Consider the following 19,599-nt stretch of genomic DNA (forward strand, 5'->3'; position numbering starts at 1 on the left):
TGTTGGTATTAATTCAAAGAAGAAGTTAAATGAATTTCAACCGAAACTGACTTTGTTTCTAGAAAGCAAAAAATACAGAAGACAGAAAGTCTGCAAAATAAACTCTCGCTTTTACTCCAAAAAGAAGCGTAGGGCTGCTGCTGGGCACTGGTGTCACAATGTTGTTATGTTCTATAGGCTTTCATTTCTTGTCAATATAAGTTCTTTGTCTTGCACCAGGACACTGCACTAGTGAGGCTTCATTCACTGGGTGCTTCACTGTATCTTGGTGCTCACTGCTGCCTCCTAATGTCTGATGTGACCTCGACCTGTAAAAAGTCTTTGTTCTGCTGAACACAAAGGTAAATATTTTGAAACAAACCAGTTTTGAAGCACCATTGACTTCCACTGTATTTTTTTCCAACTATATGGATGTCTGTGTTGCTCCTGCTTCATTACAAATATCTTCCTTGGTGTTCAGCAGAACAAAAACATTTCTACAGGTTTGGAACAACTTGAGGAACTTGTAAATGAGAATTTGCATTTTTGGGTGAACTATCTTTTTAATCTATCTTTACTCGCTTTAGATTGATAGAGGGACAAATATCACCCAAAAAAGCCCAGCAGTGGTGTCGAAGGTAAATATTATGAATGTAGTGCCAAAGAAGACATAGACGTGGACAAAACCTTTAAAAGAGCAACACAAGCAGCATTGCAGTGTGTGAGTCATTTATAATTTAAAGCAGTTTGCAAAGACTTGACTCATGGTTTGAAAAATGCAAATTACAAGAGGACAGATATTTAATGTGTACAATCCTGACTGAAGAAATAGTTCAGCCAAAAATGTCAATCTAAACCCAAATTTTTCCTATTTGAAATACAAATACATATTTTTCAAGGAATGTTAATGCAGCTATTTATCTAAATATTTTTGGCTTTTATTACAAATATTTTGAAGGCACTGGTTTAAATTTGATTAAAGCTTTCATTACTGATAATCTTCTTTAGTAAAATGTTAAGAAACTTGATCAACAAAATCAAATCATTGCAGCTATCAACACACCTGTCACACATATTTTTTATCATTTTTATTATAACAGGCATAGCTACCATAACCTGCCACAGTATTGAAAATATTTTTTCTTCTTCAAGAAAGTAAAGCATTTAAAGGGATAGTTCACCCAAAAATGAAACTTCTGTCATCATTTACCCTCATGTTGTTATAAACCTGTGTAAATTTCTTTGTTTTAATGAACACAAAGGAAGATATTTTGAGGAATGTTTGTAACTAAACCATTCATGAGCCTATGGAAGTGAATGATCGGTTTGGTTACAAACATACCTCAAAATACTTTACTTCATGTTCATCAGAAAAAAATAATTTATACAGGTTTCTAACAACATGACAAAGAAAATTATGACAAAATTTTTCCTTTTGGGTGAACTATCCCTTTAAGTGTTTTGGATTGAGGGTAAATTTATTTTAATTTTGGGTGAACTTTTCCTTTAATAGTGATTTTCACCACACAAGCAGTAGTATCAAGTTACTTCTTAACATTTCATTATGCTGCATTACCTACAACTCAGAAGTCATTCTGCTGAAAATGGACACAACATTCAGATTTTACGGTGTTGAAGTACAAATGACAAACACTAATGTGTGCACGGCTGTCTGTGCATGTGCATAAACTTACTTTAATGTAAAAATAAAACCTCACAAACTACTTCATATGACTACTACACTGGGTTATCATTCCTTTATTTCAAAAGAAATATCTCCATGTTAATGCAAATGAGCAGGCTTATCAGCTTTCAATGTTTGATTAAAAATAGCTACTCAAATTCAACCAAATTAATCAGGGACACAGCGCATATATATTTCTGTATCTTTTATAAGTCAAGACCAAAAAGGCAATCAGGAGATGACAACATGTAAAAACTTTTGTTACAGGTAAATATATAAAAAGGCCAAGATGTCATCTTTTACCTCTCGCGGTACGAATGAACTATATTACAGTCGAATTCATGCTTGGCTTTACCAAGAATGATAACCTCCATCCTCAACCACACACATGAGAGACAATAAAGGTATACATTTAACATTTAGCTTGCATACACCTCAGATAATCAAAAGAAAAAGGTCGAAATGATGTCATCTTCACATGGACAACTTCCTTCACAATCTAGGGCTGAAAAAATCTACATAGTTATGTTATGAAACATGAAAAAGTCAGGAAGGAAAGTCAGAGGAAGGGTTTACTAATCATGGCGATTTGGTGAACAGAAAAAAAACAGTGTTTTACGATTTTTACATCTCTAAGTTTGGCATACACAAAGTGGAAAACCAGTGTGGTTTACAATATGCAGTAAACACAGTAAGAAGCCCTTCAGATGGTTAAATCTGTTTCCGTTCTTTCGGCATATTAACACTTGGCTTCAGCACAAATACAATGTTTTTCCTCATTTACAACAAAGTCTTACTTTCCGCAAATCCTTGAAAACCAAATTGGGGATTGAACGTGAATTAAAAAAAGAGAAAAATAAAAAGTAGTGAGTTAAAAAAAAGCATACAGACATACACGCACACAGGAGAAAAACTTTTAAAATACAAAAATAAACTACACAAAAGATCTTCTCCGTCATCGCTCGCTAATTTTTTGGGAAGTTTTCCATTTTTGTGTTTTTTTTTTGTTTAGTTTTTTATTTTGTTTGTATGGAAAATCTCAGTTCTAGCAAAGTCTCTGCCCAGCCAGTAATAAACGTCCTTGTCCATTTCTTTATCCGCCGTTGTGACACAAAAAGTGCACAGTGATGACATCATCAGCAGACATGAGTCCAAAAAGCATCTTTGTGCAGCTCTTATTGTACTGGACCATGTACTTCCATCGAGTGAAAATCCTCTTGTCTGAGAACAAGTGCTTGGTTTGTTTTCCCATCTCTTCCCGAACATGACTCAATATGATCTAAAACTTTACCGCTTGCAAGTTCATCCCATAAACAAGAACAACTTCATATAAGCCCAGCTGATAGCAGAACAAATATCTTACAAAATAAAAGATAGATGCTTAGAAATAAATGGGGGGGGGGTCAGAAAGGAAGACTCTACAATGGAAAAAGCTAAATTTTCCACACACCATATAATGTTGCTTTAGTGGAAAATACTCAAAATGTAAATGTGCTTTTCTTTAATTGTTTATAAAAAAACAAAGAAAAAAGCTTTCCCTAAAAACAGTTCTGCCTAGTTTTTTTTTCAGACTGCGAGTTGTTTTAATGGATGGTTACACTTTAATCCGGTAATGATGGTGCACTGGGAGCCAGGATGAGTATTCCTTGTTTTGGATGATGAATGAGCATCACTGATCCATTCTTGCTTTCTTTAGACCAATCCCTTTCCTGTAATAAATTTCATATTTGGTCATTTAAAAAAAAAAAAATCAATCTCCTTGAGATTTTCCGGAATAAAGATCCGATTATGGTCTTGATTATGCTTTAATGTTAATATAATATTATACAATGTGGTATTATATTGCATGTTATGGTAATGACAAGTGTCATTTCAGGAAAAACTGCTAATTAACGTGATTTATGACAAGGACACTCACGCATCTGGTGAAGAAACGGCTCTTTTTGGGGCAGGTTTAGCAGAAATCCCGTCTTTGCTAGACTCTACGAAACAAAATAAAAATCGTAAAAACACTGATCATGTTGCTGCTTGTCCCAACTAGTCTGTATCAACCGAATTATGTTTTACATGGTACAGTACCCTGGAGCCATCGCACTTGCGTGGCAGGGCCGTAGCCTTTCTCGTTGCGTGCCGCGATGCGGAAGATGATGGCAGGTTTGGTGGTATAGTCTATGTGGGCATTGGATAGGCTGGAAGACTGGACCAGACACGAGGGGTTGGGCCCACAGTAAACGCGCATAAAAGCCAGCTGGGCTGGGGTAGAGGCTTTGGCCTCCGTGGTCTGGCTACTCTGGATGGCCAAATACACGGAGTACTCCGTGATCTTTCCTGATGTTACGGATGGAGGCTCCCATGTAAGGTGTGCACCATCTGTACTCTGATGGGTAAAAAGTAAAGAGAAGAGATTAATTTAGAGATTATTAATTGAAAGGGACAGTCCACTTTTTTTTAAAAATTACTAATTTTCCAGCTCCCCTAGAATTAAACATTTGATTTTTACTGTTTTGGAATTCAATCAGCTGATCTCCAGGTCTGGCGCTAGCACTTTTAGCATAGCTTAGCATAATCCATTAAATCTGATTAGACCCTAGCCATATCTGCCTAGAAAATCACAACTTTTAATTTTCTCTCAGTTTTTGTACACGATGCAACTACAAAAGGGTCCAGTTTTAAGTAGGAAAAATATCGAAACTCTTTGGTTATTTTTTAGCGCGATGCTAATGGTCTAATCAGATTCAATGGATTGTGCTAAGCTATTCTAAAAGTGGTACCGCCAGACCCGGAGATCAGCTGAATGGATTCCAAAACAGTAAAAATCAAATGTTTAACTCTAGGGGAGCTAGAAAATGAGCATATTTTCAAAAAAGTGAAATGTCCCCTTAAAATTAAAAAAAAAAAACTGTTCAAAAGTGCTACCTCATCCAAAACACTAGGTGCTAGTATAAGCCAACAACAATGCTGAATTAGTCAGAATTACTAAGTGCAAAAGATTTTATCAAGGATAATTATCTTTTTTTTTAAATAGCTTGACAAACTTGATCTTGGTTGTGAGATTTTTTTCCTTATAAAACACCATGTTTAGGTGTTAAACAAGTGCAATTCGAACCATACACACCTTGCTTATCTTTATGGCACATGGTGCCCCTGGGAATCCTGGTAAGCAGGTCTTGAAAGCCGATATTTCAGAAAAGGCTCCACGACCACAAGTGTTTATACCCGCCACACGAAATTTGTAGGCCGTCCCAGGCTGAAGCTCCACCTTTTTCATCTGACTGTAGTCTGGGATTGTTCCAGAATCATCCTAGAACACAAGCAGCTCTGTCAATGTACTTCCTTTTTCAAAACTGGGGCATGAAGCAGCCCCTTGTAATACTTTATAAAAAGTCAACGTTTTTCCAGTGACTTACATCAACATAACCGGTGTCATCTGTTGGCATGTAGAAATGGGTTGCAACCATGTTTGTCACTTTGACGATGCCGACGTCAAACCATTGGTTTTCTTTCTTTACTGGTGGTTTGATGGTAGCAGTGGGAGGATTTTGTTTCTATAAAACAGATATACGATTTAAAAAATGTATTTCTTAAATGTGTTTCACAAATCTTCATGTACATGACTTACCACAGCCTCAAGTCCATTGGCCACTTCAGTGAGAGCTGCAGCAGCTTGCATCCTTGCCGGACTGGCGACAACTGCAGGTGCTAAAGTGATGGATGGAGCTAAAGCTGCAAATCAAATAAAATAAAAATCAGAATATTCATTATAACTACAATAGTTCAAAACAAATAGTGGATAACATTACATAGTAAAGCTTGACACATACTCTCTGTGGAGGTACGTGGCAGCAATTCGGCAACTGCACTTGCTGCTGCCGCTGCCATCTCATTGTGTCCATTGCTCTCTGATGAAGGATCATTTAGGCTGTCAGCCGGAGCTAAGCCCTCTGTGGGTAAAGCAGCCTGGGCGGCGGCCTGTTGCTGGGCTGCCTGGAGCTGCTGCTGCTGTTGAACCAGAGCTGCCAGTTCCTGTGGAGTCAGAATTATCGGTATGGTGTGGGTCTGCTGTTCATCTCCAGCCTCACCAGAGTCTAAGAGAAGATTGAGGAAAAATAAATCCCTTAAAATGTCATAACATCGAAGCACAAGCCTGTAATTGTTTTGATGTTCAAAAACAAATGTGACAGAGTTAAAGGGATAGTTCACCCAAAAATGAAAATAATGTCATTGACGACTCACCCTCATGCCGTTCCAAACTCGTAAAACCATCTTCGGAACACAGTTTAAGATGTTTTATATTTAGTCCGAGAGCTTGTTGACCCTTCATTGAAAACCTATGCACGGTATACTGTCCATGTCCAGAAAGGTAATAAAAACATCATCAAAGTAGTCTATGTGACATCAGTGGGTCAGTTAAAATGTGTGGAAGCATCGAAAATAAATTTTGGTCCAAAAATTACGACTTTATTCAGCATTGTCTTCCCTTCCGCGTCTGTTGTAAAGCGCATGCGCGAGACTAAAGTCACGTGCCTGCAGTGACGCGGATGACGTGTTATCCCCACACGTTTGCAAAGTTTTTTTTTTCAAACTTACAGACTGTAAACGAAGCCCAGGCGCACAAAAAAACAAAAACAAAAAACAGCTGGGGCGCAGCAGATAACACGTCACCCGTGTCACTAGGGCTGGGCGGTATATCGGATTTAGGGGATATATCGATATGGGTTCCCGACGCGATGCGGAATTAGCCCATACCGTTCATATCGATATGGTTTAATACAACTCAAGCGCGCATACACGCGCTCTGCGCGAGCCCGCCCGTCCCAGCAAATACGCGACATGGAGAAGCACGCAAAAACTCTGTGACGCTTGGATGCGCATTAAGAATGTGGACATTCAAAAACTGCGGCTGCATGCACTCGGATGATTGTAATAACTGAGTTCAAGACTAAAATAAAATGTCTCCTCAACCCGCTTTTATAGAGAGAGCATTGGAATAAAGTTACCGCTGCATATGTGTGCTTTCATCCCAACAACATGTCTGACGCTCCATCACAACACCTATTTATCTAATACGCTAATAAAGTTATTCCTCATCACTATTATAGCAATAGCAGGTGAGTGATACTGCGTTTATATTTTAGTTCGACGGGACAAGTACGTAGATAAAACAGAAACTCCGAAGGAGTTTTATTTTGTGGTGAACTTTTTCCTCAGATTCAAAGCATAACAGCCACAAACAAGTCTCCGTTATTTCATTTTAAAACGTCACTTTAGAATTAGTAACGAATGATTGTGCTGCTTCAGTGAAGCTATTAGTGTGAATTAATGAGATTATTATTAAGAAATAATAAGGGAGGATGTGTGTGAATGAAACAAAGACACTTTAAATGTGCTGAATGTGTGCGCGTTATAGTTTCAGTTTGCACGTAGCCAATCAGATTCCAGAACCACATCTGTTCTATAAACTTAGTTATTTTGGATCTTATGTTTTTAAGTTTTGTCCATTTTTGTGACTGGAATACACTGTAAGGACAAAAGGACTGTGACACCCCCTTCTAATGAAGAGGACTGACTACTTTAGTAAATTCTGTGAACACAAATCTTAATGCTACAGACAGTTCAGTATATTAATGAGAATTGTGTGTTTCTAATTTTATGGATATAATTTCAATAGTATGGGCAGGACACTTTTCTTTAATTATATTATAGATTAAAGATCATATTACATGATAATGCCCATGTGCACAAAACAAAGTAAAAAAAAGAAATGATTAAGAACTTCCCTGGTTTGTATATAAAGTTAACTAAACCCAGCTAAACAACTTTGGTATGACAAACATTTACCACCCATCAAGGACATGAGCATACAATCATTTTGGGTAAGATAAAGGCTCTAACTAAGATGATTTTTTTATATGGTACTGCATGGTATATAATTTTTGTTTTGATTTGAAGTGGAATAGATAGTTTATTAGGGTGTATTTACAACTTTAAGGTACAACAACTTCAGCCACAAAGATTATAAAGGCTTTGACTTTCAAGTAACATTTTTATCCTTTTTGTAAAAAATACCGGATATATATCGGATACCGGCATTACTAAAAAAAATACTGGGATATGAATTTTTGCTCATACCGCCCAGCCCTACGTGTCACGTGACTTCAGTCTCGCGCATGCGCTTTACAACAGGCGTGGAAGAGAAGACAATGCTGAATAAAATCCTAATTTTTGGACCAAAATGTATCTTCAATGCTTCAACACATTCCAACCGACCCACTGATGTCACATGGACTACTTTGATGATGTTTTTATTACCTTTCTGCACATGGACAGTATACCGAATATATTTTCAATGAAGGGTCAACAAGATCTCGGACTAAATCTAAAACATCTTAAACTGTGTTCTGATGATGAACAGAGGTCTTACGAGTTTGGACATGAGAGTAAGTCATTAATTACATTTTTGGGTGAACTATCCCTTTAAGTTGACGAGGAGCCCCAATAACACAAAGTACACATAAAAGTAGCACTCACTCAAAACAGCCTGCTGTGCTGCTTGTAGCACGGCCTGTATGGCGAGGGCCTGGGCTTCCTCTGTGGCTGCAGCTTGGGCCGCTGCCTCTGCAGCTGCAGTGACAGCCAGCTCCTCTGGTGTCAGACCCGTCACCATCAGTGTAGTGGCCTGCCCCTCTGACATCAGCTCTGGGGGCAGGGCCAGCGCCTCCGCATCCTGGGACGCTGATGCCGCTTCTACGCCCTCCATCTACCACAGAACAGAACACAGACAAACTTCAGTTCATTACATTTATGCAATTGGTGCAATCAAGCTCCATATTTTTTTTCTGTATGCTTGCTCCCTGGGGTTTGAACCATTGACCTCATGATGCTAACAAAATGTCATGACCTCTGCTAACAAAAGCAACAGGAACTCCACTCACAACATTTTAAGACAGCTTGGTGAAAAAACAATAGCTTTGGCAGCATCAACGTTTTAAACTGTACCTCTGCTATTGGTAGCTGTTCTGCAGCTGCTTCTGCCTCTTCCATGCTAGCGGCATCCTGCTCCATTGGCACCGCTCCCATCTCCGCTTGGCTCTCTGCCTGCATGGCCTCTGGTTCTCCCTGCAAGTCACTCGCCAAAGTTGTAGCTTCAGCCTGGAAGTCACTCGGCATGGCCACTGCCACAGCCTGGAACTCTTCCTGCGTGGTGACCCCCTCTGCCTCAGCCTGGCCCTCCGCCTGCAAGGCTTCCGCCTCCGAGCTTTCCATAACAACTGGTTCAGCGCTCGCCTCCGAAGACGACTCTGTGATCGATGAGATAGACTGCATAACAAAAAACACAGAAGAAACGGATGAGTGCCATGACCTTGAACTTTAAAAGACTGCATGTGACCCTGTCTGCAAAATCCAAGTCTCATAGTCTATTATGAGATTCAGAGCATCAAAGTTTGATTTCAATCTTTGACATGGCATTACTAAACATATAGATATTACATTAGATATAAATACAAACACAAATTTATTGCCATATGCAGACTCAGGCCACTCACAGGAACAGCTGGTCCTGGTATAGGTGTTGCTTGTGTGACTGTGGTGATGGCTCGGCTCTGGGGCGCCGCAGTAGACGGCAAGCTCTCTGTGCTGGTGACGGTTTCTGATGCTTCTCCACTCTGTTGGGCTAAATAGGGAAAACAAACAGTCAAGTCAATAAGTACGGCCATTTTGACAATGTATCTTGTTGACCAAAAACTGCTTTTACACTCATAGCAGAATATGTATGTGTAAAAGTACCTGCTCCCTCATCCGTCTCCATACTGCAGGTGGCAGTGGTGGATGTGTTGGTGGTTCCCGTCTCGTGGGTTTCACAAGGTGGGTTGGAGCAGACCCTCTGGACCGTTTCTGTTTGATTGCCACCCATACTGGATGAAGCTGTGGTGGATGTGTTGGTGGTACCCGTCTCATGGGTTTCACAGGGTGGGTTTGAGCAGACCCTCTGGACCGCTTCAGTTTGGTTTGCACCCATATTAGATGAAGCTGTGGTGGATGTGTTGGTGGTACCCGTCTCGTGGGTCTCGCATGGTGGGTTGGAGCAGACCCTCTGAACTGTTCCACCCATATTAGAGGAAGCTGTGGTGGATGTGTTGGTGGTACCCGTCTCGTGGGTCTCGCATGGTGGGTTGGAGCAGACCCTCTGAACTGTTCCACCCATATTAGAGGAAGCTGTGGTGGATGTGTTGGTGGTACCAGTCTCGTGGGTCTCGCATGGTGGGTTGGAGCAGACCCTCTGAACTGTTCCACCCATACTAGATGAAGCTGTGGTGGATGTGTTGGTGGTACCAGTCTCATGGGTCTCACAAGGTGGGTTGGAGCAGACCCTCTGAACTGTTCCACCCATATTAGATGAAGCTGTGGTGGCCGTGTTTGTTGTACCCGTTTCGTGTGTTTCACAGGGTGGGTTTGAGCAAACCCTCTGCACTGTGCCAGTTGGAGCAGTTCCCATATTAGCAGTCGCTGTGGTGGCTGTGTTGGTGGTGCCCGTCTCGTGAGTCTCACACGGGGGGTTGGAGCATACTAAAGTAACAGTGCCAGAGGCGTCACCTGCCCCAGAATCACTTGAGGTGGGCTGCTCCGAGGTAGGAGAGGCCAGAAAAGAAACGGGCAGGTCTTGGCCAGGCTGAGCTTCCACACCACTGGGTGTGGTTATAAGAGTCACCTGGGTCGGCTAAAAAAAAAGAAGAGATTAGTGACAGGCCGTTAAAATGTTTGACATTTTCTAAAAAGTGAGAACATGGTTCTAACCTGCATGGAAGATGAGACCGTAGTAAGATTGCTCTGAGCAGCAGACACAGCGGTAGCATTGATGACCTGGCTGGAGAGGGTGGCAATCGTGCCCAGGGTGGTAACGGGGGTTGCCAATGTGGCATTGGCACTGGCTACGCTCCCTCCTGCTAAGCTGGAGGAAACTGTACCCGTGACTGTGCCAAGAGTTGTTACACCTTTGAACATGGTAAAGATGATGAGAATACATAATTTAATTATTTAATTTGAATCTTACCAATAACAAAGTTAACAGGTATACTTACCAGTTGTTCCTTTGACAACCAGTGTGGTTACAGTTGGCTTGACCCCAGACACAGATACTGGAGACACGAGACGCATTCCTCCCATTGGCACTGTGCGAAGAATGGTCCCAGGCTGACCTGGAGCACCCTTCAAAACAACCTACAAGTAAGAAAGAAATTGATAAAGTAAGATACTGGACATCCAAATGCTCTGCGAATCACGCAGACTGCAAGTGATTTTTGGACACTGATCATGCTGCAATACCTGTGTTAGGCCTTGCTGGCCTGCCGCTGTGCCTATCTTAGGCATCGCTGTAATGATTTTTCCAGGAGTTCCTGATGTCATCATCTTAGTGGTGATGAAATGGATGGGACTCTTCACCCCTGTGCTACTAGTTACACCTACAATGAAGAATGCACATCCTCATTGAGACTCAAAATGACTACACTCATTATTCAAAACAACATCTGCTTATCAAATGGATACTTTACCTGCCCCTCCCTGTTGTAAAGCAGACATGGGGATTGTTTTAATGATAGTGGTGGTCCCAGGCTTGTTTGTTGTACTAGGGGACATGCCACTGATGCCCAATATGGTGGGCTTATTTCCTGTGCCACCAGCTTGAGTGGTGGTAATTATGGTTGTTGGTTTTCCGTCAGCTGATGTTACCAGCTTTAAAATGGTGCCAGGAGGAAGAGGACCCTTTGTCTATAAAATAGAGAAAAAAAATAGTCTTAAACTGTCTTGAGTATGAGCATCAATAAGAAACAATTCAATACATGATGTCAAGATTGACATTTATGCACTCATGCTTAATTTACCTGTATAATCTGAGTCAATGGGTTGGAGGAGGCTTGCCCAGTCACAGCACCCGTCTGCACGGGTTTGGTCTGTACCACTGACATCACTTTTCCCAAGTTAGAGAACTAAACACCAAAAAAAAAACTATATCTTTAACATTTGCATGTTTTTTCCCCAATTGTGTTTATATCAAAATTTAAAATAACCATACCAAGGTGCCGGCTCCTCCCATTGAAAGTGGGCTCTTGACAAGAGTGATGGTCTTAGTGACTCCACCCACTACTGTGGTCATAACCTGAGCTTGCTGGGCTACGGTAACTGTGCCCGACTTGTGCACCGTGATGATGGGTCGAGCAGCTGTAGTGGGACTAGACACTGTTGGAGTGACCACCTGGGCAGCAGCGGTCTTCAGCATGCGAGTGGCAGGGTTGCTTACCTACGGCAATATAAGAAATTCCCTTTAAGAGACTGGGAAACTTAAAACAGGTACATCATCACATAGGGACAATCTAAAGAGTTTACCATGACAGGAGATGCCACTTTAACTGTGTTGGCTAGAGTGGTAGACCCAGGTGTCATAGCCATTGTTTTGACTATCGTGGCCCCAGCTGGCATATTAAGTACAGTAGCTCCAGCAGAAGGGGGGATTTTTTGTGTGGCTGCAGCAGCTGCCGCCAATGCTGCCATTCCACTCATTTGAGGGCTGCTGCCTATGGGCTAAAAAAAAAGAAGACAAAATGTTACAAAATCATGCAAATAAATAATATGAATCAATGCTTTACAACTCCCATCTTAATGTGTTAGCTTATTACCGTTCCTTGAGTTGTTTGTGATGGCACGACCATACGAACACCTGCAGGAAGTGATGTCACAGTGACTGGGGATTTTCCAGGCTGGGCTGCTTGTCGCACGGTGACGATTGATGTCCCGGTGCCTGACTGAGGGGCTGCAACTTTTAGTATAGCTTAAAAACAAAAAGAAAAAACATGCACATTTATGCAAGTCCAAATGACCACAGCCATGTTTTACCTACTGTACAACTAAGAAAAGGATTTTTTTTTAATCCTTATGCAAAAACACTTAATAGCTTGCATTATGTTTATTAGACACTAAAATGTAACAAAATAAAATCCATAGCTGGGCCACGAGCTACAGAGGCGGCCAGTGGACTTCCGGGTGTGTTGGGCAGGACTGAGGCTGTGGGAGAAGCAGCCTGGGGTACGAGAGTGATGCCACTCTGTGGCAGACTCTGAGCAGAGGGAGCAGCTGCTGCGGGCACTGGACTCTTTGGCGAGTTTCCAGGAACTGAGTTAGCTGCGCTGAGGGCTGGTGAGGTGGCAGCAGTGGCTGCTGGGATATCATATTTCTGAAGCTGAAGCAGGTACATATCCGCTGTGGACACTGCACCCCAGCTAACCTCTAAAGAATTTGTGTTGGCCCGGACAAGCTGTACCCTTGAAGGAGGATTAGGCCGTTCTGCAAAGAAAAACACAAAAGTAAAGTTTATCAAAAATGAATGCCACTACATTATTATAAATATTTGTGAGGCATTTAAACATTATTTGGGGCAAATGTATCCAACAAAGTTGTTGTTCTCACCTGTCTCCAGGTACCACAGGTCTTTGCAGCACACCTGATTGTTCCATGCTTTACGATACCCATCACGTCCACTCCACACATAAAGCCTGTTGTTGATGGCAACTGCACAATGTCCAGCTCGTGCACGGGGTATGTTGTCCTCCAAGGTATCCATCAAAACAGTCTCCCATGACATAGAGTCTATAAGAAAAGTTACATTTATTAGCTATAATCTGACTATGTGCACAGGAATCAATCAAAACATGCTTTTATATTGCAGATTACCTTTCAATAACACATTTACTTTGTATTCAGAGCAAAAACATACCTAAGTTCAGGCAGGCCAACGTGTTTGTACACTTCCATTCTTTCTCATGTGTGGCCACCTTTACATCATCCATTACCAAAGGAACCCAGCCACCAAATACATACATCTTATAGATCAAAGCATAAAAAAACATGATGTCATTATTCCTACAATGCAAGTATAAGGAACGCATGCATTAATGCAAATCTAGATTACGATATATCGTACTTATTTGTGATGGTGGTGGCCGAGTGGAGACTGCGAGGGAGAGGTGCAGCACCACAGATTGAAGGTTTATTCCAGGTCATTGTATCTGCAAAGCAAAGTGTGTCCCAATTATTGACTGCCCTAACTAATTGGTTCGATTATTGACCAACACGTGACTTACAACAGTTTGACTTATGAAAGCAGCAAAGATTTCATACCAATGTCTAATGTCCAAAGATCTCCCAAACGGCATCCGCTCATTCCTCCATATATGACAAGACGGGACTTCTTGGTAGTTTTTTCCGTATAAATTACAGCAGTGTGACTCTCTCGTGGAGGGGGCAGAACGCCATACGTGACTGGTATATCCCAGCCTGTAACGCTAGAGCCCGGACGCAGCTCGAGAGTATAAAGATCATTCAAATATCTGAAAACACAAATATGCAAGTCTATGAATCAAACTCTTTAAATATAAAATGCACGTTACCAACTGCATTAATATATGGCAGCTATACCTGGGAATGTTGTTCTTGGGGTCTTCACTGTCATTGGCAAGCCCTCCAAAAAGATAGCATTTGTTGCCCACAAGAGAAAAACTGTGGCCAAGACGAGGACATGGTGGCACCCCATTTTTAGGGGCCTTGGGTTTCAATTTTTTCCATTCCCACTTGCTTGCCTGTAACAACAACAACCAATGCAGAAAAATATAATTAGTTACTGACAAAACCAACAACAAAAAACTAAATCACACAAATGATAATAAAAACTGTTACCTGTAACTCAAAAAGATCATTGCTGTACTTTCCATATTCCACCATTCCACCGAACACCAACAGCCGCGTGCCATCGCATACGAAACCATACGCTGCACATCCTGGAGGAATATCTCCACGGACCGCTGGTATAAACCACTGGTTTGTTGCTAAGAAAGATAAATATTTGAGCATTGATCAGTGATATAGACAAACTGCATAAGTCTTTCACAGCTTTAAAAGCCGATTTGGAGATGCAACCCACGTCAATACAAAACACTTCATCCCTCACATTTACATGCATACATTTGGCTTATGCTTTAATCTTAACCGATTAACAGGACATTTATTTTATACATTTATTTTATCTGGGATCAAACCCATAACATAAGTTGCCGCTGCACTGCTTTACCAACTGAGCTACAGGAACAACTTGAATTTAAGACAAAAAATTGTTAATTTGTTAATAATTAATTATTTTAATATAATTGGTTAACATAATAAATATTTATACACATGCATACATACAAAAATGCAATAGGAGTTATTTCATAAAGCATTAATCTGATATCCTGTATCGAGTGCATGATCATTTTACGGGCTGTTCTTACTAAAAAATAAACTGCATTATTAAAATGTACATGTACAGCCGTTTTCACACCATTCTGTCTGATTCCTTAGATGTATATTTATTAAAATCCACATGGTGTAATTTCAAGACATAAAATGTCATTTTAATCTGTAAGTCTCAAATCTTAATTTGTAATAACTAGAATATTATTAATAGTATATTTACGTATTATTCTGTATTTTGTAAAATAATTGACACTGTTTAAGCAGCACCCTTACTTCCTTTTCTTCATTGTGCGCTAAAGTGTAACAAACAGTGTGACAGATAACAGGCGCAGTGGTGCACGTGCAGTAGGGGGGCGTGCGCATAGCACGGCAGCGCTCAACATCCTTCATTTTCTCGCGCCTTTTTTTCTTAAAACAGTCAACAGAGCAGATAAGAGCGCGGCTATAAAATATCACAAATGTTATTAAAAACGTCTAATATTGGTACGTTTTAAATATTTAATAACTTTATTTAGGTTCATGTTCAAAGCAAAACTGTACTGTGTGTTTCAACGTGTATCTAAACAAAAAATACGGACACGAACACATATAAAATACTCTCCAACGCAATAAACTACAAATTTGACCCTTTAACATATTTACAGACAGTTTATCACATACAAAGTTTTAGGCGGGAATGTTTTGAACATAAGATTTATTCACCAGTATTATAAACGTGCAACTCGTCGACGATTCCTTCGTTTCCTCCGCCAAAAACAACCATCAGCTCCTTGATGGCCACGGCCCTGTGTCCGTGTCTTGGCCGGGGTACCGGGCCGGACCAGCCCAGAACCCGCTTCCATCGTGGCTGCAGTGGAGCTCCGGTGGTTCCAGTCACAGTGGAACCTGGGGATGTCATGTCCTTTTACTGAAGAAAAGGGGAATGCATTTGAGAAACTCTTGCCCACAAAATATATGGTTACAGATTTTGCTTAAACAAAATGTACGACTGAAATCCTAATCAGTATGGATCGTCCAAAAATACCGCCATTTTGGCAAGGGGAATAAAAGCCGGTTAGCTGGGCTATTATCACGCGTACAAAATAAATGCTGCCAATTAAAAAGTCACAGTCATGTAATCTAAAAACTTGCTTCACCACAATCTAATTAAAGAAAAAAATAGCGTTGCATTATACATTTAAAAAGACCCTAACGCAGGAAAAGTATAAAACCATGGAAGTCGCCATCTTGAAACAAGCCTCCGCCAGCCTGAAAAAAAATGGCGGAACTGCAAATAAAAACAATTAATAGCACATAAGTGTCTAGCAGGAGTAATTACCAAACTTTCCACGCAGTACTATTCAAATGTTAAACTAAAATATCATCTCAGAAATCATTGAAAGGTAAACAAAAACAGAAATCTATCAAATAACACTCGAAACCTAGTACCCATTTACTGCAGAAGGCTATTTTCATGCCTCCCTGGGAGTCGCCATCTTGTCAGACGCTCAAAACAGTAACAATACTACATTTTAATCGTGCAATTTAACCCCAATGCAATGGAACCTAAAACTTTCGCTTACTCGCTGCAGTTTCCAAGCGGGCTGCAGATTCAATCGTTAGTTTTATGCATGCATAACATCTGTACAGCGAAATGCAGCTAACGTTAGCAACAGCGCAACTAAAACAGCTAACTAGCCTCCACAGCTAAATGATCCACAAATGATAATGCGAGCGACAAAAGGAACTCAAAACATACTATGAGCAGACACGTCTGTCCTCAGTTGTCTCACTCCAGCTAAACACAATAGATGAAATTTATATTTTTTAAATTTAATTCATGCCGCCCCGGTGTAAGCAGCCATCTTGTCGTCAAATCCGTCCACTAGCAGCTCCCACAAGAAAAATGGCGGCTACGTATACGATCACTATTCAAAATACGAATTTGAGCTCAATATATTTTGATCACAACGCGTCATACGTACGATATTCGTGTTGCAATATCCAGGGAGATGGTTTATGGTGTTGTTTTGAGAGGATAGCCCGGGTTCATCCAAATTTGTTAAGAAGTATCCACTCTCATGCCTGCCTGGAAGCCGCCATGTTCTTGACAATGTACAGCCGCTCCAACCACCCGTAACAAATATGGCTGCATTACCACGTCCCTCTCTAGAGCTCTTACCAAAATACACATTTACAGCCAAAAACTGCTCAACTACGATGTGTTTGGCTAGAATAATTTTATAATTATTATATCCTGTAAAGATACTTATCATATATTCCTCTAAACCATGCAGATAATTAAACAAATAAATTTGACTTCAATGTGTTATTGTCCCATACTAAACATGGCGACTCTTTGGTGTCAAAAATATGGTTAGATTTTCTTCTCCTTTTTTGACACATTTCCTGCCATGGGTGTATATACAATGTTGCTGAATTCATTATTACTTTATTAAAGAAAGAGAACATTTTAAGTTAAGTTAAACAGGGACGCATAGGGCTTCTTTTTTCTGAAACACGCCCCCTTTGTGGAACTCTAGCAGTGATGCAAATAGGATAAAAGTGGGACACTTTTTCAATTAAATTGTTATTAATTTTTTTTTACACTGCATTAGACTGACATAAGAAATAATAGCATGAAAGAAGAATATAAAATTGTTACTATAAATATTGTTAAGTAATTAAAGCATTATATTGTATATTGTAATTAATTGTTAAATAATTAAATAGTTATTTAACTATTTAGAAGTATGACTGGGATTTAAATCCTATAAGAAAATAAATTTGACTTTTTCTTTTTCATATACATTTAGTCTGTATTATGAGCTGTATTTTGTTGTTTCTAATGTTTTTTCTCATAATGTTGGTAGTTTAAGTAATTTGTATGATGTATGTTTCTATTTTTAGTTATGATGCCTTAGCAATTAAAAGTTTTAAAAAATTGTTCTTTGAATTGAAACAACCTTTTAATTATTATATTAATTTACAATATCACATTAATACTTTTCTGAGAATCAGGACACTTAAGCAATGGTACTATTTTGCACTCCATTTCTTCTTATATTTTTAGGCGAAGTACATAGATGTCATTTGTGATTTTTGTTTCCTGCAGATGGAATAATCAAGATAGACCTTTAGTTTCACCAATGGTTCAAGTCAACTATCAGCACATTGTGACAGTGCTTCTTGGAGAGATCATACTTGTTTGAAACAGCTATTTCCATTACATTACAATTAATGCATGGTGTCCCTATAGTGGAATGCATTGTCTAGTTTATAGTTATAGTACTTTTAGGGATAATAGCTGTTTAAAGCATACAGTACTTTCCAGGTTTTTTAATTGTATTGTTATATTTCAGTAATTAGGGTTAAAAATAGCACAAAAAAGAATCAAAGATTGTTTTTTTAATGCTCAGCAGACCTTGGCGTTTTGTTGACGTTACAGATTATCATTCAAACTTTTCTTGATATAGCATTTGAATTTTGAATGTCTTTTAGAGAGGATTGTGATTTATAATCTTGTGTTAAATCTCTTCCTTCCGGCCTCACTGTGACCCTTCAAACTTTGACCTGATCTATTTTACTAAAATCCATTAGGCCTACACAAGTGAATGAAAAATTTTGTTGGATATATTATCTAATATGGCATGCCAGTGATCATCCAGTCACTCATGTTGAAGAAAAGTACAAGTTTTCATATTTTAGTTTTTTACAGTGCATTATGTGTCAAATGCTGTAATGCTTTGAAAAATACCACAATACTAGAATACCACATCAAAGTCTTACAAATATTCTGGCTACACATTGAGTTTCATATACAAAAACAAATACTATGGAAGTCAAAATATCTACACAACTACACAGACATCAGTTGTTACTTGATGTGCAGAGTACAATAGTAAATCTTGGTTGCCACATTGCATTTTTTAGTTCTTTACGTGTTATACTATTCTTTTTTTTTCACTATGACAATACCCGATAAGACAATATCACACAACTGTCCAGGCAGTAGGCATACTGACACAAATTCCCTGGCACATACCTTACTCTGAAGCTATGTGACGCACTTAAGGTGCATCTTTACCCTAGGCACCCCTCTTAACTTATTTACAATGACTATGCTAGTTAAGAGCCTTAGCACAAGTCCAATAATTAGACCTGAGCCACTAAACAGATCATTGTATGGGTCATACGAGTAAAGATTAAAAGAGAATTGTAAGGAAGAACACTGAAAAAAAAGATTTATTCAATTTACTCAATTTTTATTTAAGCTACATTTAAACAAAAACAATTATTTTATTTTACTTTACTAATCTTTTTTGTTAAAATGTAGTTTAAATAAATTGATTGCAACCACTTACCTTAAAAAAATGGAGTAAATTGAATGAATCTTTTTTTTTCAGTGAAGGAAAAAGTCCTTGGACAAGAGATGGAATATACAGATTGATATGATTATCAATTTCTGCAAGGCATTTCTGTAAATGTGATCATAAAAATATGTTATATTTAAATGCAAATAGTAGTCAGAACTACCACAGACCTTCTATAACTTTCAGAACTTTTCATGTCGCTTTTGGGTGAAGTATCCAAAGTCCTATGGTCAAAATTAATGGAATTTTGAACTGTCAGGTTTATATAACAGTGAAAAAGAACAAAAAAGTACAATGAAAATTTAA

The 19,599-nt window shown here is 39.4% G+C and overlaps 1 protein-coding gene across 1 annotated transcript; it reads right to left on the minus strand.

Annotated features, from left to right (window-relative positions):
- Positions 1-1,721: 1,721 nt before the first annotated feature.
- Positions 1,722-17,180, minus strand: hcfc1a (host cell factor C1a). The gene is made up of 28 exons (XM_073876086.1): positions 16,906-17,180; positions 15,644-15,848; positions 14,387-14,535; positions 14,129-14,289; positions 13,832-14,040; positions 13,634-13,719; positions 13,428-13,533; positions 13,121-13,300; positions 12,655-12,997; positions 12,334-12,481; positions 12,044-12,238; positions 11,733-11,957; positions 11,542-11,646; positions 11,212-11,428; positions 10,985-11,121; positions 10,741-10,879; positions 10,457-10,653; positions 9,449-10,379; positions 9,208-9,335; positions 8,660-8,980; positions 8,192-8,420; positions 5,485-5,748; positions 5,283-5,386; positions 5,071-5,208; positions 4,779-4,964; positions 3,743-4,040; positions 3,582-3,645; positions 1,722-3,372 (listed from the first exon to the last, which is right to left on the minus strand). Exons 2-28 carry the CDS (start codon positions 15,837-15,839, stop codon positions 3,333-3,335), a joined length of 5,496 nt encoding a protein of 1,831 aa, XP_073732187.1. The 5' UTR covers positions 15,840-15,848; positions 16,906-17,180; the 3' UTR covers positions 1,722-3,332.
- Between the last annotated feature and the right edge of the window lie 2,419 nt (positions 17,181-19,599).

Source organism: Misgurnus anguillicaudatus, chromosome 14 (assembly GCF_027580225.2).
Source record: "Misgurnus anguillicaudatus chromosome 14, ASM2758022v2, whole genome shotgun sequence".
Classification (NCBI taxonomy): Eukaryota; Metazoa; Chordata; class Actinopteri; order Cypriniformes; family Cobitidae; genus Misgurnus; species Misgurnus anguillicaudatus.